General features: G+C 58.0%; 1 protein-coding gene and 1 long non-coding RNA gene across 7 annotated transcripts in view; one reads left to right on the forward strand and one right to left on the reverse strand.

The window, feature by feature from the left end:
• Positions 1-4,812: 4,812 nt before the first annotated feature.
• Positions 4,813-22,802, reverse strand: part of CELF5 (CUGBP Elav-like family member 5) — a gene marked incomplete at its 3' end in the record, with an annotated part of 23,110 nt that continues 5,120 nt past the window's right edge. For 2 of the 6 annotated variants that reach the window (XM_084796520.1, XM_084796518.1), the window contains exons 2-12: positions 21,022-21,104; positions 15,735-15,786; positions 15,052-15,180; positions 14,195-14,274; positions 12,995-13,141; positions 11,934-12,075; positions 11,698-11,844; positions 10,942-11,004; positions 9,797-9,877; positions 8,086-8,229; positions 4,813-7,968 (exon numbers count right to left, since the gene is read on the reverse strand). In XM_084796520.1, the coding sequence (XP_084652646.1) occupies positions 7,841-7,968; positions 8,086-8,229; positions 9,797-9,877; positions 10,942-11,004; positions 11,698-11,844; positions 11,934-12,075; positions 12,995-13,141; positions 14,195-14,274; positions 15,052-15,180; positions 15,735-15,786; positions 21,022-21,104 (1,196 nt within the window). Of the gene's footprint in view, positions 7,969-8,081; positions 8,230-9,796; positions 9,878-10,941; positions 11,005-11,697; positions 11,845-11,933; positions 12,076-12,994; positions 13,142-14,194; positions 14,275-15,051; positions 15,181-15,734; positions 15,787-17,246; positions 17,371-21,021; positions 21,105-22,802 lie in introns of those variants that run through there. The other 4 variants (XM_084796515.1, XM_084796516.1, XM_084796519.1 and 1 more) reach the window with 4 other exon arrangements.
• On the forward strand, positions 18,029-20,392 carry LOC311605765. Its single transcript, XR_014782073.1, has 3 exons — positions 18,029-18,200; positions 18,610-18,691; positions 19,019-20,392. It is a non-coding gene; the product is annotated as an uncharacterized lncRNA (long non-coding RNA).

Genomic DNA, 22,802 nt, shown 5'->3' on the forward strand with positions numbered 1-22,802 from the left:
CGGTCTCTGGGCTCCTTATAGAAAATCCCAGGTCCCACCCGTTCATGGTCTGAAAACACCCCCACTTCCTTCCTTGGCGTTCCCCACCACCCTCAGATGCCACGTCAACCCCAGCTGTGCCTTTCTCCCTCAGAACCCAGTGGACTTTCAAAAAGGTCCAGGGTAAGCTCTTCCTCAGCCACCACTACTATCTCCCACCTCCCTTGGGGTCACAGCAAAAGTCTTCCCTGCAGCCTGCCCTGGTCCCCTGCTCCTCCTCCCTCTGCTCAGCCACAGGGGCCTCCTCTATACACTAGGCTGCCTCCTGCCCCGGGGCCTTTGCATAGCTCTGTCCTCAGCCCCGAGGCCTTTGCTTGGGCTCTGGTTTTACATTCTGGTAGCTCTGCTGGCAAACTCCATCGTCCGTGCACCTTAGCTCAGATCTCCAGGTGTCTCGGGAGGCTGCCCTGGCTTCCCGCTTTTCTACGGCCCCCTGACTTCCTCCACCCTAACTGTTTTCCATCTATTACACGTCATTATTTTAACTCTCTGAGCGCACCCCCACCCCCGGAGTTCTAGTCAAGGGAACTGGGGGGGCCTCTGGTGGGGACAGACCTTGGAACACAGTAGGTGCTCAATAAATGCCGCCTGAGCGCAGAGAGAGCTGTGTGGACTGGGCCGCAGAGGTGCCTGTTGCTGCAGATTCCGGCTGCCTCAGCTGGATAACACATCAGTAGCTGCCACAGGCCCCTTCATCCTACCTCAAACCCCAATTGTCCTTGGTACTTGCACAGCAGAAGTTGAGACACCCCCCCCACCCCCCACCCCCCACCCCCCGCACACCTCACCTCCCTTCTCCCCCCAAACCTGTGGCCCAGAGAAGGTGAGACACAACGCAAGGTCAAACAGCAGTATGTGCCCCGGAACCACATGGAGGCTACGCACAGACAACCAAGTGGCTCTTGGGCAACTAAACGAATGCCCAGGACGTGTGACTGTGGCTGCCCTCTCTCATAGCCAAACCCACCCCTCAATACCCTCCCCAAGCTTCCAGAAGGATTCCTAGTGTAGGGCGACATCCACAGACAGGAAAACAATCCCGCCACCTCCCTTCAGCCAGTGACTGTCGCCCCAAGTGGGTGCATTTCCCTCCTGGACACAGAGACGCGGGGGGAGGGGGCGGGGGGGGGTTCAGGCGGGTCACACAGCGGGACCCCGGAGCCCCTGCGTGTGCCCAGGTCTAGCTGGGCGCCTGTCCGGCCCTAGATTGAGGCCTAGTGGGCTCGGCCACCTTCCCAGGTAGAAGACACAAAAGTAGCCTGTCATGCCCTGAGCCTCGGTCTTCCCGCTTGGGATCCCCACTCCCTCCTGGGCCACCCCTGCTGGGACGGCCGCGCTCCGCACTCACCATCCACCACATCTTCGCTGTCATGTCGTAGCACAGCTGCCATTTGACAGACGTCTCCCCCGGCTTCCCGGACACTGGGGGCCCCGGGACCTCCATGCTGGGCCGAGATGTCCCCGACTCACCGGAGGTCCCGTGGAGCCCAGTGAGTAGAAGGAGGGTGCCGGGGACAAGGGGAGGGGGACACGGCCAGGGAGGGCGAGCTGGAGGGCGGGGACAGAGGCCACCCACAGCCCAGGAGGCAGCTGCAATCACAGCGGCCCTGGATTTGTGAATGAACCCCCCCTCTGACCCCCCCCCCGGAAGCACTGCGGCTGCCCCCGCCTGCTAATCTGGGGACGTGCTGGGTCGCCAACGCCAACGGCTCTTCCACATCGCCTGGGGTGCCCAGGCTCGAAGCTGTGTGAATCTGGGTGAGCAGCTCAGCCTCTCTGGGTTTCTGGCTTTATGCTGAAACTAAGAACTAGCCCAGTGTGAGGTGGGACGAGCCTGTCAGGCCAGCACTTAAGAGGCCGAGGCAGGCGCATTGAGCCTAACCTTGGCTACGTAAGTGAAAACTTGTTTCAAAAAGTAAAATGCCAAGAAAAACAAACCAGTATCATCAATGTTTTTTGCTCTTTTGTATTTTCCTTCATCCTCCCAATGTCACAGCGCAGATGGAGGGGCAGGCGGCAGATTCCATCGCGAATCTTTCTTTTTGGTTTTTTGAGACAAGGTCTTTGTGTAGCCCTGGCCGTCCTGGACTCACTCTGTAGACCAGGCTGGCCTCGAACTCACAGAGATCCGCCTGCATCTACCTCCCGAGTGCTGGGATTAAAGGTGTGTGCCACCACGCCCTGCTCCTCATTACTTTATTATCACTGTGCATTTATGGAGCACCAACAGTGTGCCCAAGACAGAGGCTAAGGGCTCTGGCTGTGGGAAGGATTGGTTGGTGTGGCTCTACCAGCAGCAGGAAGAACTAAAGGTAGACTGCAAGAGGAACCTCCCAGGGGGAAGCTGCCTGTGCGCTGTTCGTCGCTGCTCTTCCCTGAGGGGGCCGCTGGGCACTGGGTTCTGGCTGGGTGCTCAGCCCTCTTCTGGATTCCTCTTTCTTCCTTTCACTACCTGAGGCCTCCTGGTCCTCCTTCAGAAGCCCCAGCCCTGCCGTGCACTCTTGTGCGGACAGGCTGGAGAGGCTCAGAGAGGTTCAGTCAGGAGCCTGGCACCACGCAGCTCGTCCGCCCGCACAGAGCACTGGCTGCTGTTTTCCCCTCTTTGTTTTCATTTTATAGACAAGAAAACTGAGTCTCAGAGAGGCTAAGTGTCGGGTCGCCCGTCCTCATGGGTGCCAGGAATGGCGCCAGCCAGAGTGAGCACTCAGCCCGCTGTTTGCTGACTGACTGACTGAGTCATGGGGCAGCGTTTTTGCTAACAGTGGACAGACAACAGCCCACTGGTTGCCACAGAGGTGTGTTCCACGTCACATGGGTCTGGCTGTTGATCCAAAAAGAGAAGCTCAGTGCCCTCTCCCCCAGCACCCCTTAACCCCCTCCGCAGCCATACACCTCTCCAGCACAGCCGCATCCCCCCAAAACAGCAAGCCCCCTGCCTCACACACACACACACACACATAGTCTCACCCCCATCCCTGGCAGTCACACTCTCCAGCAGCTGCACCCCTTCCTTGCAGCCATATACCCCTTCCCCTGGCAGTCGCACCCCAGAGCTGTACCCTCTCTGCGCCCAAGTCCTCCCCTGGAGCCCTACCCCCCAGTTTCAACCCACCCCTGGCTATTGCACCCTCCCATCCCCCTGCGGCAGCCACATCCCCCTCCCCCACAGTCTCACTCCCCACAGTCGCACTCCCCACGCCTGGCAGCTGCACCCCCACACACATCGCATTCCCCCACACAGTCACACACACACACACACACACACACACACACACACACACACACCGTACGCAGCTGTACAACCCCCTCATGCCCACAGCTGTAATTTGCTTTGGCATCTTGTGGTTGTTCCCCCCCCCCCATTCCATCCAGTCACCCCAGATGTGGAGCCAAGACAGCAGGAGACAGGGGTGGGAGGGGGCAGACAGAGAGAGCCTTCACACACCCCCGTGCCTCCGTTTCCCCAGCAGCAGGAGGGGGTGAGGTTAGGGTGTCCAGAGACCCCTCCCTCTGGTTAACCAGGCTGAGGGTCAGAAGTTGTTGGGGGCAGGGGAGGCGGGGGGGGGGGGAGGTGATGGACTGTGCAGCTGCAGCCCCGCAGAGCCCAGGAGGAGGCTCCTGGTGAAGCATGAGGATCAGAGTTCGAATCCCCAGGGCCCGATGTCAAACCACGCAGTTTTATGGCTGGCAGGAGACAGTCCTGGGAACACAGGGCCGTACCCAAGTGACCTTTCTTCCTGCCGTTTGTCATAGTCAGGGACAACTGGATCACTGACTGCTCACTCTCCAAGAAGCTTAGGAAGTCAACACATTTCTATGTAGCCCAGGCTGGCCTGAAACTCCAAGCTCCTCCTGCCTCAGCCCACCCAGCCATTTTGTAGGCTGTTTATCCTAAAAATGAATTAATTTCTGTTTGAAATGAATTGGTGTTTTCTCTCAATTTTTAATTCCTTTTCAATTTTTATCTTAAAATTTACTCTTTCTTCTTTCATTTAGCCTCATAGTTTCTGTTTTATTGTTCTGTTTTCAGACCAAATCTCATGGTGATGGCCAGGCTGGTCTGCATCTCTCCATGCTCCTGCCTCAGTTTCTCCCGGGTGAGGTGTATTTCTGTTGGTGCCATATCCATGGGTTAAGGCAGAGAGGCGCCTGTGCAGGCCTACCCTGTACAACTCTGGCCCTCGGCTGTAAGGATGGCATTCCTACCAGCCTGGAAGAAAGGGATGCCCGCCCAAATGCCTGCTGGAGAAGCGGAGGGTGTGTGTGTGTGTGTGTGTGTGTGTGTGTGTGTGTGTGTGTGTGTGTTGATTCCGCAGCTTTTAGGGAACCTGCTAAAGGCTTTGGACATGTGGGGGTTTTTTGGTTTTGCTTTTGTTTTTTTTAGTTTTTAGAGACAGGGTTTCTCTGTGTAGCCTTGGCTGTCCTGGACTCACTTTGTAGACCAGGCTGGCCTTGAACTCACAGTGATCCACCTGCCTCTGCCTCCCAAGTGCTGGGATTAAACGCATGTGGCACCACCCCGCCACATGGACATATGTTTATGTTTTGGTTTTTGAGACAGGGCTTTTTTTGTGTAGCCTTGGCTGTCCTGGAACTCACTGCGTAGATCAGGCTGGCCCTGAACTCGAGAGACTGGCTGCCTCCTGTGGGGTTAACGACATGTAGCCACCACATCCAGCTAAGGAAAAAATGCTTTATTTACACACTGGAATATTACTCAGCTCCAAAACGGAGCAAATTACGGCGGGAAAACAAGGTGAGAGAGAGTCACTGTTAACAAGTAAAACTTTTATTAAATAAACTTTTAGGTTTTTTTTTCTTTTCCAGACCAAAGAGAGGTGATTTGACGTTAAGACGTTCGCTCCTTCGCACACTAAGAGGCGGCATGTGGGACTCGAACCCCGGATTCCCTCCCACTTCCAGCCTGCCTTCTCTGCTCCTCCCCAAAACTGTTTGAAGTTTGAAATTTCACGAAATTCATCATAGCAGAAATAAAGCCCATCGTACAAATCACATAGGGTCTCTCGTGTGGAGTATAAAAATGGTATTTACAGCTCGTAAACAAGAACTAGACGATACGCACGCCAGCGCACGCCAGCACGCACTCAGCAGGCAGCCCGCGGGGGGGGGGGGCACACGCGACACCCCGGAGCGCCGGACACACACGTTCGCACACGTAGACGAAACGAAGTCTCACTGTAGGAATGTTCAGAACGAGGGGTTATCAAACCGGAAACGCGAAACAAAGTGGGCAGAATCGGGGTGGTTTTTTTTTTTCTTTTTCTTTACCTCCCCCCCCCCCCTTTGATTTGGGTCAGTCAACAAACATTTTGGTAGAAACAAAAAAAAGGACATTTTTTTTGCCTGTTTTTTCATTTTTTTGAAACCTTAATTAAAAAAAAAAAGGTCTCTTTTGTTTTGCTTTTGGACACATCGGAAGTCCAGACCGCCCCCCACCCTCCGCGGGATGTCCAAACTAAGGACTCTGTGCTTTGTGGTGGGGTGTGCAGGCTGGGTAATATACAGGGGCGGCTCCCCCACCACGTCCTCCCACACCTCCAGCTAGGAAACAAAAGCAGATTACAGTGATCCCCCCCACCCCTCCTCTGTGGTCTCGTTCCCACTTGCTCAGAAAAAGACCACCAATAAATAAATAAATAAATAAATAAAATAAAGAAATCAGAGTGCGGAGTCCGTGGTGTCAGCAACCGGGTCTGGCAGTCCGGTGTGGCCACGTCCGACTCAGGGCGACCTCAGGTACAAGACCTTCAGTTCACGGCTGGTGATTGGAGGGGTCGGGGATGGGGTGGGGTGGGGAGGTGGGACGGACTTGGGGGTGCAGTGGGGGACAGGAGGCTTCCCCGGCTGGAAGCTAAGGACACCTGGTCACCCAAGTAAGGCTATGAAACCGGGAAGGGGAAAGGGGGGGGGGGAGGATGGGGGCAGCAGCCGTGGAGACCCCAAGAACTGGAGGTATATGGTGTTGGCGGGGTCCTGGTTTGGCGTCCGGTGGGGGCGGCGTCCAGCCGGCCTCAGCCTGTCTGTCCTTGGTCCCCGCTGATTGGCCGGCTCAGAGCCACCGCCTTGGACGAGGAGTTTGGCCCCTGTGGTTCATACTCCAAAAATATATAGTCTATGACGCGCACACGTCTATGCGCAGCTAGGGGGAATAGGAAGTTGGGGTCCTGGCTAAGGAAGGTTACTGGCTGACCTAGAAAGCCCCCCAGTCGGGGGTGTCCCCAAGTTGAGGGGTGGGTGTTGATTGGCAGTGTATGGACCCCTCAGACCCGGGCTCAGACTCCTAATCCCACCCCCCCCACACACACAACAAACCACCGAGCCTTCTGTACCTCATGTGGCTCTTAGTGGCTTCGGAATTTGGCGGGGGGGGGGGGGCGTGCGTGGGAGACGGGTGGGGGAAGGGGGCGTCACAGGGAGGGCTGGTGTCCACACTTGGCTGTAATTTACATAAAAGTCCTGGAGTGGTTCGAAGGGGAACCGCTCAACGAGGGGAGGATGGGGGGGGCTTTGGGGAGCAGTGAGGGGGAGGCGAGTGGAGCACAGAACACTGCCCCACTTCACTCTTGTCCTGGCGAGAAAACCCCAGCATTTTCAAAGTAACAGTTCTGACATTCGCCATTGGCCTGGGGACATCTGCTCCCGCCTCCCCGCCCTAGCCCAGAGCACACACGATCCACTGGACCCTGGGTTAAAAGGGAAGACGTGGCAGATGTCCTGGGGGTTTCTTCCTGATTGACAGGTTTCCTAATCGAAACCAAAACAACCCCCCCCCCAAAAACAAAAAAAACCCCAAAACCCAAAACCCTAGAAAAGCGGACAGAAAACACTGAAGGACTAACGACTGCCAACCTCCGCCAGACCCAGGGCGGGCTGGCAAAATAAAATAAAAGGAAAGGAAAGGAAAAGGAAAAACTCGGTAAGTAATCCCGGGTCTCTGTAGGTGGCGGCTGCTGGGCAGCTGAGCAGTCGCCTCCCGTGAGGCCCTTGTGCAGTTGATTCCACCGTGTAAAATCAGTTCAGTCCCAAAGTGCTGCGAGCGTTGATAGGGAAATTTGACTTTGGGTTTTTGTTTTTGTTTGTTTGCTTGGTTGGTTTTGTTTTTTGTTTTTGCCTATTTATTTGGCGTATTTGGCTTTTCGTTGTTTTGTGAGATTATGAAGTGGCATCCGCTCTGGGTTTTGTTAAACCCACTAAACATGAAATTAGGAGAGAGGACTCTCGGGGTCCGCGGGAGCTGGTGGGGACAGAAGTGAGGGGGGGGGGACTGGAGGCTATGACAGTGTCGTCATCTCCTCTGTTTCAGTCCTGGGCATTCCAAGTTCAAGCGTGGGGACCCAGGTCTGGGGTCTGCGCATCCTTTCTCTGGTTTTAGCGCTGGGGAAACAGCTTCACAGGATCGGATAGAAGCCCCGCCCATCACACTCTGCACCCCAGACCTTATCCGGTCACGGACACGGGAGTGGACTCCTATTCATCCTTCAAAACTTTCCCTTGTAAGCCCCCTAAGTAAGAGCTCCTTAGCTCTCCATTCCCCACCCTAGGCCCACCCCCTCTGCCACCCAAACCACAAGGTAATGGGGGAGGAGTTTCATCCCCAGTTGGCCTCTTGGAGAGTCACTTCCCCACCCCACCCCCATCCCCACCCTCACCCCCAGGGTCCGGAGAGTGAGCTTGGGATGGGAGGGGGGTGGTTAGATGACACCAGGACTGGGCAGGGCACAGGGCCGCCTGGCGGCTCACCTGGGGCCAGACCCACAGCGCGGAGGGGCTGTGGGCGTGGTCAGTACGGGTGTCCTGGGTCTTTGGGTCTCTTCAGCTGCACCTTCAGCCTCTTCATACCAATCTGAAAGCCGTTCATGGCCTGGATGGCCGCCTGCGCGCTGGCCGGGTGGTCAAAGCTCACGAATCCTGAGGGAACAAAGTAACTCTGGAGCTGGTGAGGGGCCGTGGCCCGCAGCTAACAGCGGGCTTGTGGGTCTCCAGGGGTGGGGGCGGGGCCTCACTCTAGTGGGCGGGTCCACTTACCGAAACACTTGCTCTGGTTGGTAGCCCGATCCATAAACACCTTGGAGGAGATGATATTGCCGAAGGGGAGGAACATCTGGGTCAGCTCCGTGTCTCCAAACTCCTGGGGGAGGTGGTAGATAAACAGGTTACAGCCTTCGGGACCTGTAGGTGGGGGAGAGAAAGACATAAAGGCCCCAAGGAGAGGAGGCGGACCCCCCCCTGGGTTGGGGTCCAGTCCTTGTCTCTGGTTTTGGATGGGGTGAGAGAGGTCTCTGGATACCCTGAGGGAGTGGCAGGGAGCAGGGATGGGCCCTGAGAGTCTTGATCCCCTCCCACAATGCCGTTCCCCCCAGTCTGAGAGCAAGCCTCTCCTTCCGTGCTGGAACCCCACGAGCCCTCAGGTGACCCCCCAAAGCCCTGTGTCCTCAGCTGCCAGCCTCCATCTCCCGGCTGTGCACTGGTGTCAGGGCGTGGTGGTGGCACATGCCTGTAATTTCAGCCCTCGGGAGGCGGAGGCCGGCGGATCGCTGTGAGTTCGAGGCCAGCCTGGTCTACAAAGTGACTCCAAGGCTACACAGAGAAACCTTGTCTCGGAAAACACACACACACACACACACACACACACAACACACACACACACACAAACCAAAAACAAAAAGAAGAAGGAGGAGGAGGAGGAGAAGCAGCAGCCGCCTGGATGCCAGGTTGGTGCCACACACCCATCATCCCAGAACTTGGGAGGCTGAGGCAGGAGGACTGCTGTGTTTATGAGCCTAGTGTGAGTTACACAATGAGACCTTGTATCAAGAGAGAGACAGAGACAGAGAGAGGAAACATTCATTCTAATGAGGCTGCCTGTCCATCTAGTTAATTTTAGGGGACACGTGAGCCCCAGAAGGCTCATTCACCATAGCCTTCCGGGGATCAGCGTCAGGGTTACCAAGCTTCGTGGTGAGCGCTTTCACCCGCTGAGCCATCCTCCTGCCCTAGAACTGACGGAAGGCCTGGGAGAGGCCTAGACGGCCAGCCAGCCCCAAATGTCCACTGAGGTCACCCTGTGGTTAGTTTCAGGACTAACATGTCCTCCTGCTGGTGGCTTGAGGTGCACAGTGTCCAGGGGACGCAGCGCAGCCCAGAGGAGAGCAATCCAGGGACACTGGTCAGGGCTGCACACTGGGGTGTAAGTCCCCATCAGAGGTGAGGGCAGAGCCTTCCCTCTCAGCCACCCCTCCCCCAGTCCTCTCCTGGTTCACAGGCAGTGGGAAAAAGGGGGGACTCCTGGGGAGAATACCCATACGCCTGGAACCAATGCTTCCTGGTCTACACAGGTGGGGCCAGGGTGCCTGAGCTGCAGATTGGGAAACTGAGGCAGGTTGTTAAGTACTCTCTGATCACTGCGCCCAGCCAGAAAAGGTTGTGAGTGGCTCTGGGTCGCAGGACTCCAACTCAGGCGTCTTTCCTCACGTCTTCCACAGGCTTGGCTTTACTGGGAAGGCCTCAGTTTACCCAAGATACCTCCTCCGACTCCTGCTTCCTCCCACATTCCTTCCACAGGCTTGGCTTCACTGGGAAGGCCTCAGTTTACCCAAGATACCTCCTCACACAAACGCGCACCAAAAAAGGGGTTTCCTCGCTCGTCCATAGGGGGTGGGAACCGCAAGGGCCGCTGTTCCATGGAGGGTGAGGTCAGCAGTGCAGGTGAGGGTAGGGCTAGCAGGGGTCGCCTCACCTTCACGCTGCTGTTGCAGGAGGTGCGGAGGCTGCGGGACGCTGTGCGCCACGGGCGCGATGGCCGCTGTGGGATACATGGCTGTGGAGAGCAGAGGTGGTGCTGAGGGGCAGGACCAGGGCAGGGGATACGGTCTGAGTCGAGGGGCGGGGCCTGGGTCACGTGGGGCGGGGCCAGAGCTGAGACTGTGTTGAAGGGCAGGGCTAGCACGGAGCAGGATCTTGGACCAGGTCTTGGACCAGGGCGAGGGAAGGGAGAAGGAAAGGAAGGGTTCACAGCCAGGTAAGCGTAGAACTAGGGTGGGCGTGGTCATAGCAGCAAAATATTGAGGGGTGGGCCCTGACCCTAGCTCCAAGTCTCTGCCCTCCCCTATGCCTCTCTGGTTCTCCATGAACTGTGGTCCTGGCCCAGCTCCATGTGCCCTGAGCCCACCCACCAGTCCTAGCTCTACCCCTCATCTTTGTCCCTAACCCTTCCTGTCCCCACCGCCACTCTGGCTGTGCCTTGCCCCCAGACCCTGGTGCCACTTCTGGTCCCAGCCCCACCCTACCCTCCACTTAAGGGAGCAAGCCCAGTGGGGGTTAGGCTGGGGCAGAGGGAGTGGGGCAGGGGCGTGGCTGCAGCCGGAAGGGCAGAATGGAGAGAGAGGGGGTGTAAGGGGGTGTAAGGGGGTGTAAGGGGGTGGGGGGTGGGGAGGATCCACAAGGCAGTGGGAATTAGAGTTGAAGACAGATGGGGTCATGATGGAGACTGGCCAGGACTCAACGCAGGGGCAGCAATGGAACCGCGTCTAATGAACTTAGGGAGGGGCTCTGCCTTTTGGGGTCAGGCTAGGGGCTCAGGGGCCAGGCACTGGGTGGGAGCAGCTGTCAAGAGGTGAGGGCCAGAGTCACAGACTTAGGCGGGGCAGAGCCACACAAGGACACAGAGGACAGCCAGAGGAGGCAGTGAGGTCTCTGAGGGCCCTGGGGAGGAGATGCAGGGAGTGCTAGGCTTAAGGCACTTGCATATTTCTTAGGGGACCCATGGAGGGTGGGACCCCAAACAGCGCAGGACGGGGGCCCAGGGCGTGCGTGCAGGTGGGCGAGACCCTGAGGTGTGACTAGGGCTGTTGGGCGACAGGGTCAGGACGGGACGGCCTCTACCTGTGTACTGCTGGACTCCGGAGAAGGCAGGATGGAGGGTCTCAGCCACAGTGGGGCTCTGAGCTGTGGGGGAGAAGATTAACTGAACCCCGACACCCACAACCACCCAGGAAAACTGCAGCTCGCTCACGCGTGCGTCAACTAAGCCCGGGGCCCTGGAGAGCAAAGGAAGGGAACCAACCGAAACCATGGCCCGCCAGCCCCAACCCTGCCCCCTCCGCACCCAGGAAACCCCTCATGTGGGAGTCACCTGCTGCTCCCTCATCCAGCCTGTGAGGACACCCCCCACGCCCACCCCATGGTGTAGGCCATCAGCACGAGGGCTGGCAGCTCGGGTGTGCCTGCCCATGGCCATCATCTCAGGTGGGGGCTAGAGGATTGACCTTGGTCCAGCCTGAGCTACAGAGGGAGTACACAGGGAATTGGAGGCCAACCTGGACTACATAATGTGACCCCCACGTCAAACAGCAAACAAGGTGAGACGCGTCCCTAATCCTGGCTGAATGCCACGACCCCATCCAGCCTTTGATGTCACCTGTCCCGTTTTCCAGTTCCCGAACTAGAGTTTGAACCCAGAGCCCAGCGGGTGTGTGTCCCTCCCCAGCCTCTTCCTGTGCTCTTACCAGCCTAGAAGTGCTGCAACCTGCCCTGCCATGCTCAGGGTGTCATGCTATGGGGACCTAGGTGTGCCCCGCCCCCCAGCTGCTAGGCCCATTCTAGCACCATCCTAGGCTCTGGGACACTCTCCCAAGTTACCTGGGTAGGGCACAAGGCCATTGGCATACACGGTCTCCAGGGCGGGGTGGCTCCCAGGGAAGGGCAGGACGCCTGGGAAGCCATTGGGGATGGGCGCCACCAGGCCAGGGACAGCGGCAGTACCTAGCAGTGAGGGTGAGTGTAGCCCTGAGGAGGGGGAGAGGGTCAGACGTCGTGACCCAGACATGGTGGGGCGTCACCCAACTGTCCTGAGGCCTCCCAGAAGCTGCTCTCACCGGAGGCTGGGGCGATCGGTGTGGCAGGCAGACCGTTAAGGCTGACGGCGCCAATCTGCTGGACGTGGCAAGGAGGGAAGGCCACACCGGGGCTCAGGTAGCTGCCAGAGGTGGACAACACTGTTGTCTGCTGCTGCATGAGCTGGGGGCAGAGATCAGGGCTCAGTCAATAACTAGGGCTCAGCTCCAGGTGAGTGTTTGGTTTTGGATCAGGTTCAACAGGCTTCATCATTTGGTTTGGAGAAAAGGCTCAGTCTGGGTTTAGGGCTGAGTTAGAAACTGAGGCTCAGACTTGGGTTAAGGTTCCTTCTAGGATCAGGGCCAAGTTAAAAACTGCGGCTCAGCTGTGGATCTGGATTCAGCCCAGAATCAGTGTAGGCTCTGGGATCTGATGAAGCACAGGATCAAGGCTCAGCCTATACCCAGATCTAGGTTTAGAAATAAGGTTCCAACATCTATATCCAGATTGGGACCCAGCCGGCCTAGGAACGAGGCACAGCCTGGGATCATGGATCAGTCAATGATCAAGACTGAGTCAGGAGCCGGGCGTGGTGGCCCACACCTCTAATCCCCAGCACTCGGGAGGCAGAGGCAGTGGAATCGCTGTGAGTTCCAGGCCAGCCTGGTCTACAAAGCGAGTCCAGGACAGCCAAGGCTACACAGAGAGACCCTGTCTCGAAAAACCGAAAAAGAAAAACTGGAAAAAAAAAAAAAAGACTGAGCGAGGAGCTGGGGTGACAACAGCCTTGAGGGTTGAGCCAGAGTTGGATGAAATGCAGACGATGGGTTCTAGGCTCCAACCACGTGGGTCGGAATGGGATGCTAGTATTCTGCCCACAGGCCAGTGCCTGGGATTAGGGGCTCAGTCAGCACGGGTGGCGGTGTTTAGGGCTGTGCGTCAAGATCCGGGCTTTCCGCCTGGGAGTGAGGCTCTCAAACCTGTCTGGACTGGAGGGCTCAGCCCTGGCCAGGACAGGCCCCTGGGTCACATAGGATGAGCAACAGGCAGAGGCCAAGGTGGGACAGTGTGGACTTGGTGCCCACGTGCCGGGGCCACTCACAGCCTGGGCGTAGGCACTGTAGGGGCTGAAGGGGAGAGTGAGGGACGGCGTCAGGATGCCCAGCTGGCCAACCATCTGCTGCATACGCCGCAGTGTCCGCTCCTTATCCGTGTCTGCGAACTTGACCACCAGGCTGGACGAGGCTCCCTGTAAGGGCAATGTGTGGAGCTGGGGTGGGAGGGCAAGGGTAACCAGGACTTGCGGGGGGGGGGCTCCCCAAGAACCAGAGTGGAGATGCCGACAATGCCTACGTCAACATCCGGGAGAGGCAGGACCACACAAGAAGTGCGTAGGCCTTGTCATCCTGGGCCTCGGCAGTGCGGCGGCACAGCCATAGTGTCTGTGGGGTAGCTGTAGCCAAGGTGACAGGTGGGGCATGCGGGGTCCAAAGGTCGCGTCGGGGACAAAGGTGTGGGGGGGCTCCTAGCTGTAGACACACCCTCAAGGCTGCCCTTATCCTGGCCCTTCCTGGTAATTGGGCCCGGAGGCTCCCAGCCTAGCTTGCAAATGCCCCCTTGGACAGACACCCCACTCATAGGCTCATCATAAGGAGGCTGGTCCTGGGGGTGACCTGAACCTGCCTGGCATGCGAGGGAGGCAGCTGCTGCTCTTAGGCTGGGGACTCAGTTTTGCTGCAGTGATGCACACTCCTGGGGGCCCTCCACGGGGAAGCGCCACAGCCAGACCTAGGCGGCTCCACACCGAGACCTTGGACCCTGTTCCCCACCCTTCCTTGGCCACATGGGTCACCCAGACGGCACCCCCTGCGGCCCCCCCCCCCCGCCACTATCTCCTTACAGGCTCTGCAGATGAACCCACATCCTTCACAAGGAGACCTGAGCTTTGCGCCCGGCCAGGTGCCCAGCCTCCTCACCCGCCACCACTGCAGCCGTGACGTAAAGGACCCATGTAAATGGCCTGGCGCCCGCCTCGCTCTGTGCCCTCCTAGGACAGACTCCATAGTCTCTATGTATTGATCAGCGGCTGTCCTTGCTTCTCAGCCCGTGTCACTGGCACAAGCTAAGGACCTCAATTGCCCAGGGACAGCGTCTGATCACACACAGCCCTGATCATGGCCTGGGCTGTGCATTTGTCTGCCCTCCTGTCTGAAGCAGTCAGTGAAGGGATGACTATGCACACACCACCTGTATCTCCCGCCCGCCCGCCCGCCCACTGCAGCCAAGCGCAGCTCTCACTCACCGGCATGGTCTGGCTGCCATGCAAGGCATGGATGGCTGCCTGGGCCTCTGTGTGGGAAGAAAACTTCACGAAGGCACAGCCTGAGAAGGGAGGGAGGAGGAGGAGGTGAGGGGCGGGAGGACTGAGGGGATGTAGGGGATGTGGAACAAGGGGGAGACGAAGCCCTTGACTGCCACTCATGAACAACAGCAGACGTGAGTTTACACAGATATAGGGAGGACAAGGACAGTCAGAACAGACAAGACACACTACCATCCTTTAGGGACAGAGACTCAGTTGTCAACCACAAATTCAGTTAAATACGAAGTCAGTCATCCACCTCCACTATCCTCATCCAACTGTCTGTCTGTCTGTCCATCAACATACACACCCACCCATCCACCCACTCATCCATCCATCCATCCACCAACCCACCCATCCATCCACCCACCCGCCTGTCCATCCATCCACCCATCCATCCACCCATCCATCCACCAACCCATCCACCCATCAACCCACCCATTCATCCATCCACCCACCCGCCTGTCCATCCTTCCACCCACCCATCATCCATCCATCCATACAACCATCTACCCTTGTATGCACCTCCCCTCCCCACCACCTCCCTGCCCCATGCAGCCTCATCCCTTCTCACAGATCCTGGCCATCACCCTCCCCTCCCAACCTAGCCACAACCCCCGCCACCCCACCTGCTCCGCCCCTTTCCCACAGGCCACGCCCACCGCCAGTCCTAACCCACTTGCTAGCCCTGCTGGCCACGCCTCTTTGCACCTGTGCCAAGATCGACCCCGCCCCTCCTTGCCCCTCCCTAAGCCCCGCCCCGCCCCAAGGCCCCGCCTCCACCGCGTTCCAGTCACCTTTGCTGCTGCCATCGGGTCCCCGCAGCACTGTGCACTCGTCGATGACGCCAAAGGGCTGGAAGAGCCTGAGCACGTCTTCCTCCGACTGCTGCTTGTTGAGCATGCCCACAAACAGCTTCCGGTCCCCTGTGGGCGGATTCCCGGCCCACGGCCCGCTGAGCCTACGCTGGCCCCACAGACCCTCAGCCCTGGCCCGCGCCGCCCCAGGACCTTTGCTCAGGCCGCCCCACTGCCCAGTCGCCCAGGGATTAAGAGTCAGGTTGCTAGGCTGTCAGTCACTGGGTTGAGAGGGAGAGAGGAATAACAGCAGAGACACTGAGGGAGGGGGGGCGTCAGGAAGGAAGAGTCAGGAGGTGAGGGGGGACGGTTAGAATCAGGAGACAGGACGAGAGGGGCGGGCGGGGCAGTTCTTGTCCGGATTGACAGCAAGATGGAGAGCGACAGGGACTAGCAAGGCTGGGCTCTACCGAGTTCCTACACACATATGGGGTCTAAACAGCCTGCCCACACCTCTCCCCGTGCCCCAAGTCTGCAGCCTTCAGGCACCCCGTGAGGGAACAGGGAAGGTATGGGGTGTCCGAAGTCTGAGGGAGCAGTCGGAGCCAGCCGCCCCCCGACCCTGAACTGAGGCTGCAGACAGGACGCGCTGCACAGGCCTGCAGCCACAGGGCGGTTACTACTACCTCCACGACTCTCACTGTCCGCTGGCTTCACCTGGATCGGCCGCGCCATCTGTGGAAAGGGGGTGGGGGGTGGGGGACACGGTCAGGGCGGCAGGGGACAGTGGGGGCACAGGCAGCAGCTGCTTGCCGATGTCTTAGCACACATTGAAGCCCCATGCAGGTGAGGTTTGCCCGGCAAACTTAGCCTTCAAAACCCAACGATAATTATCTCCGGAACAGGACAAAATGGCCTGATTTCCCCGAGCCCTGTGTGCAAATGTCACATTACGATTTCTGTCTTTGAGAAGTCAGTCCATTTCTGAGCCCTGCGTCTGGCCTTGGCTGAGTGACTTCCTCCAGCACCGAGCATGAGCTGGAAGCCGTAACTCTGAACCTAGGATGTTCGAGACCTCGCTACTCTCTGGACACCGAGTCCAAGCGTGCTAGCCCAGGCTAGCCCCTGGCTCGCTGATCTCTGGACACCGAGTCCAAGCGTGCTAGCCCAGGCTAGCCCCTGGATGGCTCCCAGGAGGACTCATCTAGCTAGCCCAGGGAACCGCACACAAACACACAGCCCCAGGACAGGCTAATGGTGGCAACAGAGTGCAGCCTGGGGGGTGGGGGTTAGGGTCACATGCGCATCTGGGAGGCCTTATGTGCCCTTCCACTGTCCCAGGATGGAGTCACGTTCCTGACCAAGAGACTCACATAGGTTAATTCCTACTTGTCTTTCAAACCCAGCTCAAAAATGCAGGCAGCAGCAGGGCGTGGTGGCGCGCGCCTTTAATCTCAGCACTTGGGAGGCAGAGGCACTGTGAGTTCGAGGCCAGCCTGGTCTACACCGAGAGTCCAGGACAGCCAAGGCTACACAAAGAAACCCTGTCTCTGCGAAGAAAAACAAATACAAAAACAAAAAAACAGCAAGCAGCAATCCTCCCTTCCCTCAGGGCTCCTCGCAGCCTCCTGCCTCCGTCCCCTTCCAGAGAAGGGGCCTCTGTGTCACCACACCGTGGAAGGAGGGGGACCAAGAGGGCCCAGGGTCAGCTCAGGTTAGCCCCTCCGCACACAGCTCTGTGCCTCGGGCTCCAGCTATGGGTCCCTGGGCCAGAGAAACCGCTTAATGAACAGAAACTTGTCCCATTTGCGCCCAACCTGAAAATCCTGGGACCGAGCCCAGCGCATCCCGCTCTACTCCGTGCCCCCCTCACATGTCCGCCCCGCCTCTTCACGCCCCCGCGGGCCCTCAATGTCTTCACCTTTACCCCCCACCTCAAGTACTGTCCCCACCCGGCTGCGAACGTCCAACAAAGTCCATCCCCTCCCCAAACACCGCCCCTCCCCCACAACTCCCCTCCCCCGCGTGCTTCCGACTTCCTTTGGGCCCCTCCCCTTCCGGAATCCTTCTCCGCCTGCCCCAAATTGGGGAGCCCCTCCCCTCCTCTGAGACCCTCCCAGGGACCCGCACTACCTGCCCTGCCCCCCACCGGCCAGATTCCCCCAAATCAAACCCATACCCCATCCCCTCTGCACCTGGGTACCACACCCCACCCCGAGGTGGGGGAGGCGATCTGAACCGGATAGTTCTGCTTCTGGGGTCAGGACGCCCAGGAGGGGTGGGGGGGGACAAGGCAGGGGAGGGTCCCCCCAGATCTAGCCTTTCGTTCCCCCTACGGCCCCTCCCATACGCCCCCGCCAGCCCTCCCCCCTCCTCGCCATCCTCTCTAGCACCTTGGGCAGATGAAGATGGGGTTGCCATGGCAACGCTGATTCACCCCACGGAAGCTGGCAGTTGTTGCTGCCATGGAAACCGCCTCTGTGGGGGCCCCCTCCGAGTTCAGATCTCGCCTCGCACAAAAGAGATTTAAATATAATCTTTCAGAGACGAGGAATGGGGAGGAGGGAGGAAGGCGCTCTGTCTCCATCACCCCATTACGGACCTTGGTCCTCAGCACTCCCGGGTCCCCCTTCCATCTCCAGATAAGGGGCCACGGAGAGCCCATCCCGCCCACATCACGTGCCTCCGCCACGCATCTGAGCTGGGGCTCCCCACGCTCACGCCCTCCCCATCTGTCCCGCCCAGGTTCCTGCCCTCCCCCCTGCTCCTTCTGCAGCTCCCCTTCCCACCCTCTTCCTCTCCACATTTACCCTACAGACACTTCACGTTTCCAATTGGGTAAGATTTGGGGAGGAACCAGGAGGATCCACCCTCACTAGTGTCTCAAAGTGGGACAACAAAAAAATAAGTTGATCATGACCACGCAGGAGAGAATCTCGGTGGGTTTTGAGGCGGGGGTGTGTGTGGGGGGCGGGGTTGTTGGGGAGACCATGTCCAGTACTCATTCCATCTCTGAGCTGTGTCTGTTAGAGATGGCGCAACTGAGGGCTTTGGACAATCTCAGCCCGCCTCGCCAGGGCTGTGCAGATTTCTCCTTCAGTGGCCAACTTTTACCTTCGGAAGATTCGAGAACCAGCGGAGATATATCCGTGAGCAGCCCCCGTGCACCAACCTCTCCCACCTTGACACTCAGCCCCCACCCACGCTCCACCCACGCTGCACGCAGCTGTGTCTCCCTGGCACCCCAGCTGCCTCTCATCCTGGCATTCAAGGCCTCCAGCAAGAATCAGCTGGCAGCCCAGGCGTGGTGGCGCGCACACACCTGTAAGCCCAGCACTCGGGAGGCAGAGGCAGGCGGATCTCTGTGAGTTCGAGGCCAGTCTGGTCTACAGAGTGAGTCCAGGACAGCCAGGGATACACAGAGAAACCCTGTCTCGAAAAGCCAGAAGAAAAACAAAAAAACAAAGAAGAATCAGCTGGCGCGCCCACTCCCTCCCCCCCACCCCACAGCTCTCCCTACACTTTTCAAAGCTGACACCTTCCTTGGCGCTCCCAAAGGAGAATCGATATCCTTGCCCCGTCCACCACCTTTGCTGATCACATTGACGCCCAGAGGCCGGGATAGTACCAGACCAAATGGGTGAGCCCTTGCAGAATACTACACAGCCATGAAAAGGTGTGGGAAGACTTTTAGTGGGGATGACAGGGGAAGGGGACAGGAGCCTGAGGGCTTGCGCGGTGGGTAGATCCCGCACAGAGTGTGCAGCCTGTGTGCGTGGACGGGGCTCGGTGGCGGGTCCACCTCAGTGTTCTGTCACCCCTGACCCTGAGGCTCTTTATGGAGGTTCTAGGCTGGGGCCTGGGTCCCCACACAGGGAACCACGTTATGATAACACTGCTTAGGTCCAGGAAACAGGGTGGAGACCCCTGACGACCTGACGTGTGTCTCTCCTGTCCCGAGCCTTAGTCTTCCTGTCTGTTGGGCTGACACGGCATGGCAGGGAAACTGAGGCCAGGAGCGGTGGCTGGAGACCAACCCCCAGATTTCCAACAAAGAAAGATCTGGAACGTCAACGTTCCGTGTCATCTGGGCCTGACCCGATGGAGGGAGGGGTCATGACGATGGGACACAGCTGTAGAGTCTCACATTCCAGTGCCTGCCTCCTCGCCTGTGGTGGGACTTGGAGTCTAGAACATTCTGAATCTTCCCAGTCCATGTCAATTTCTCAGTATTAAATGACATCAGCGCCTCACTTATGAGTCCCAGCATCAAGAGGACACTTTAGGCTCAGGGTCCTGAGTTGATGCTGACAGACCGTGCCTTGTTCCAGCCCCACAGTCACGTTTCTAATAAAGTTTTATTGGCACAAGGCCTGTCTCTTGTACTAGCTTCAGAGTCTTCCTGCGCTGACGGAGTGGCGGGGGACGGACCAATTGATGGTGGCGAGATGATGGCGCTGAGCAGCCATGGGCTGTGGTCCCCAGAGTCCACTGCTGCTGACAAAACCACCCTGCACTCGTAAGGCAAAAGCAAGGGGATCGCTTGTGCAGAGCCTGTCTGGGCTACATATAATAGTCACTCTCGTCAAACTTATGACAATGCAAGAAAACCGGATGTGACAAGTAAGCAGAGACAGAAGGTCCCGGCGGCTGCTCTCTGTTTGTTCATATGTACTTCTGCCTTTGAAATATTTTAACCTTCTAAAAAAGCTGGGCGTGGTGGTGGCGCACGCATTTAATCCCAGGACTGGGGAGTCAGAGAGAGGCGGATCGCTGTGAGTTCGAGGCCAGCCTGGTCTACAAAGCGAGTCCAGGACAGCCAAGGCTACACAGAGAAACCCTGTCTCAAAAAAATAATTTTTTTTAACCTTTTAATGTCCCAAAAATTCTCAATAAAAGACATGTCTGGCCTCATACTGTTTAACAGTTAATGTTTTCCCAGAAATTTCTTCCTGTACTAAGCAAAGGCCTTGGTACTGTGAGCACACGCTGGGTCACTCTCTGTGGGTGCTGAGTCCCAGCCTCTTTCCGCCCCATGCCAGGAGTCACCCCTGCTTGGGTGAGACCCCCTCTTACGCTGCCAATCAGTGAGCTTCTTAGGTTCTCACCAGGACTTGTAACTCCACACCCCACATCTGTCCCAGGCATCTGTCCCCTAGTCGGCATAGTGTTCACACCCGCTAACATGCCCCTGGCCACATGGTCCTCTTTCCTGACCTCACACCTGGCTGTCACCAGAATAAAGCCACATCCACACCCTCATGAGTGACCAGGCTTGGGAAGAGGTTCCTCAGTCCCCTGGGTGGGGAAGAAGGAGGGATGGGCACAGGGACAAGGGACACAGAAGGGGAGTGGGGAGGTGGGTGCAGGGGTGGGGAGGTGGGTGCAGGGGTGGGGAGGTGGGTGCAGGGGTGGGGAGGTGGGTGCAGGGGTGGGGAGGTGGGTGCAGGGGTGGGGAGGTGGGTGCAGGGGTGGGGAGGTGGGTGCAGGGGTGGGGAGGTGGGTGCAGGGGTGGGGAGGTGGGTGCAGGGGTGGGGAGGTGGGTGCAGGGGTGGGGAGGTGGGTGCAGGGGTGGGGAGGTGGGTGCAGGGGTGGGGAGGTGGGTGCAGGGCCGGGGACAGGGGTGGGGAGGTGGGTGCAGGGCCGGGGACAGGGGTGGGGAGGGGGGGCAAGACAAGCTCCCCTGTGTCCCTGCCCCCTTCCTCCCATGCCTGGCTGCCCTGCCACGGGGCCTTTGCACAGCCATCCTGTCAGCGAGGCTAGTTTCTGACCAGGCCAGCTTGTGCCTTATCATTCCTGTGTCGCATGGGACCGGCATACAGCAGGTGCCCAACAGATATTCACGTTTACGACTCTTTTTCTACCTCCTCTTGTGTCCAGAAGCCCAGGGACATTCAGCCCTGTCGTCTGCTTGTCGCGTCCCCACCCTATGCTGCTGAGAGCGTGCCCTCCGCTCCAAGGCGTACTCACCCCCGGCAGGGTCTTCTGCTCGTGCAAGGCCGTCTGAGCTTTGATAGCAGAGTCCCTGGCGCAGTATGTGAGGAAGGCACAGCCTGGCAGGAGAAACGGCATGTGAGGAGGAGACGTGGCTTTGATCCCATGACGACCCAAAAGTGAGGGGCAGCCCAGGCGCAGAGATAGACGGAAATTCCCACAGTGGTCCAGGCACACCGCGGAGTATTACTCGGCTGTGAACAGGCTGGACTGAGGCTCTGACACCCGCATAGCATGAAAGGGCCGTGAGGGCGTCTAGCTAAGCGCAAAAGGCCACACAGTAAGGACTCCAGCACAGAGAATTCCCAGAGCAGGAGAAGCCAGACACAGGAAGTGGATTTGTAGGTGCTGAAGAGGGAGAGCTGATGGCTGCCAGCAGAGAGCAAAGACCCTCCCTCCTGCACGGCTTCCTGCCTTCCCGCACCACCTCCACCACACAAGGGAAACCCCCGGGCCACTGGGGGAGGTGTCGCTGTCCGTGGTGCTGAAGATCCTCTCTCCTCATCCCTGCCCCCTCCCCTTCCTGGTCTGGCCACCAAGGTCCAGCCAGTTCCGGTCTGAACCCCAACACTGGAAAATCATCCCTCTTGTTTGAGTGCCCACTTTTAGACTTGGAGACGAATGACGTGTTAAGAGGTTCCTGAGCACTGGGCACCCCTATATCTGGGAACCTCGGAGAATGTGGAGAAAGTCTCCACAACACAGTCAAGAAAGGCTTGGAGTTCATACTCAGCTAAAGGTCACCACACACCACAGTTCTCCTGTGCAGGAACTGGGGCTCACTGGCTTGGCTGGATGCCCCTTCCACCCACCTCTCTGGTCTCTAGATTTCAACGGTATCACCACACGTGGCTCTGGGGTGCCCCTATGCAGATGACCCTGAGGCAGAGACAGACACTCAGAGCTGCGATCGTCCTGGGGACAAGTGGAAGGAGCCACCCAGGCTGGAGGTACAGTCGGTACCTCAGGAGGTGCCCCTAAATTGTTCAGGAATCTCTAACGTAACTGGGTGGGGTTTTTTTTGTTTTGTTTTGTTTTGGTTTTGGTTTTTTGTTTTGTTTTGTTTTGTTTTTTCGAGACAGGGTTTCTCTGTGTAGCCTTGCCTGTCCTGTACTCACTTTGTAGACCAGGCTGGCCTCGAACTCACAGCGATCCGCCTGCCTCTGCCTCCCGAGTGCTGGGATTAAAGGTGTGCGCCACCACCGCCCAGCCCATAACTGGGTGTTCTTATTCCCAGATGGTTCACAAGGTGAACCCAGGCTCAGAGAGGCACAGCAGCCTCCCTGAGGATACACAGCAAGTCGGAAACATCTGTTTTTCAACCTAGTGGGGTGAGGCGGGGGTGGAGGATGAATGGATGAAGAATTTCTGAGACTCGGAAAATTCTGGGATGTTAAAGAGACTACATCCACATTATTTTACTTTTAGGCTTTTAGATCCTGGAACCATGAGACACCAAGTGGCAGGCGGTTCTGAACCGCCTGAGGATGCTGGGAATCACACTCAGGTCCTTGAGGAGAGTGGTGTTTGCTCTGAGCCGCTGATCCATCTCTCCAGCCTCCCACTCGTTTTAATTTGGAAACGGGCTTTTTGCCAGCTCTGTTGCCAAAGCTAGCCGTGACTGAAGATGATCCTCCTGCCTCAGCCTCCTCAATGCTGGGATCACAGACGTCTACCAAGACGCCCAGCTGGACACTCACCTCATAGCAAGAAGTTCCTGTGGCCCTGCCCTGTCATCAAACCAGATGGATGGCAGC

The sequence above is a fragment of the Acomys minous genome (genome assembly GCF_964271855.1).
Source record: "Acomys minous genome assembly, chromosome: 9".
In the NCBI taxonomy this organism is placed as follows: Eukaryota; Metazoa; Chordata; class Mammalia; order Rodentia; family Muridae; genus Acomys; species Acomys minous.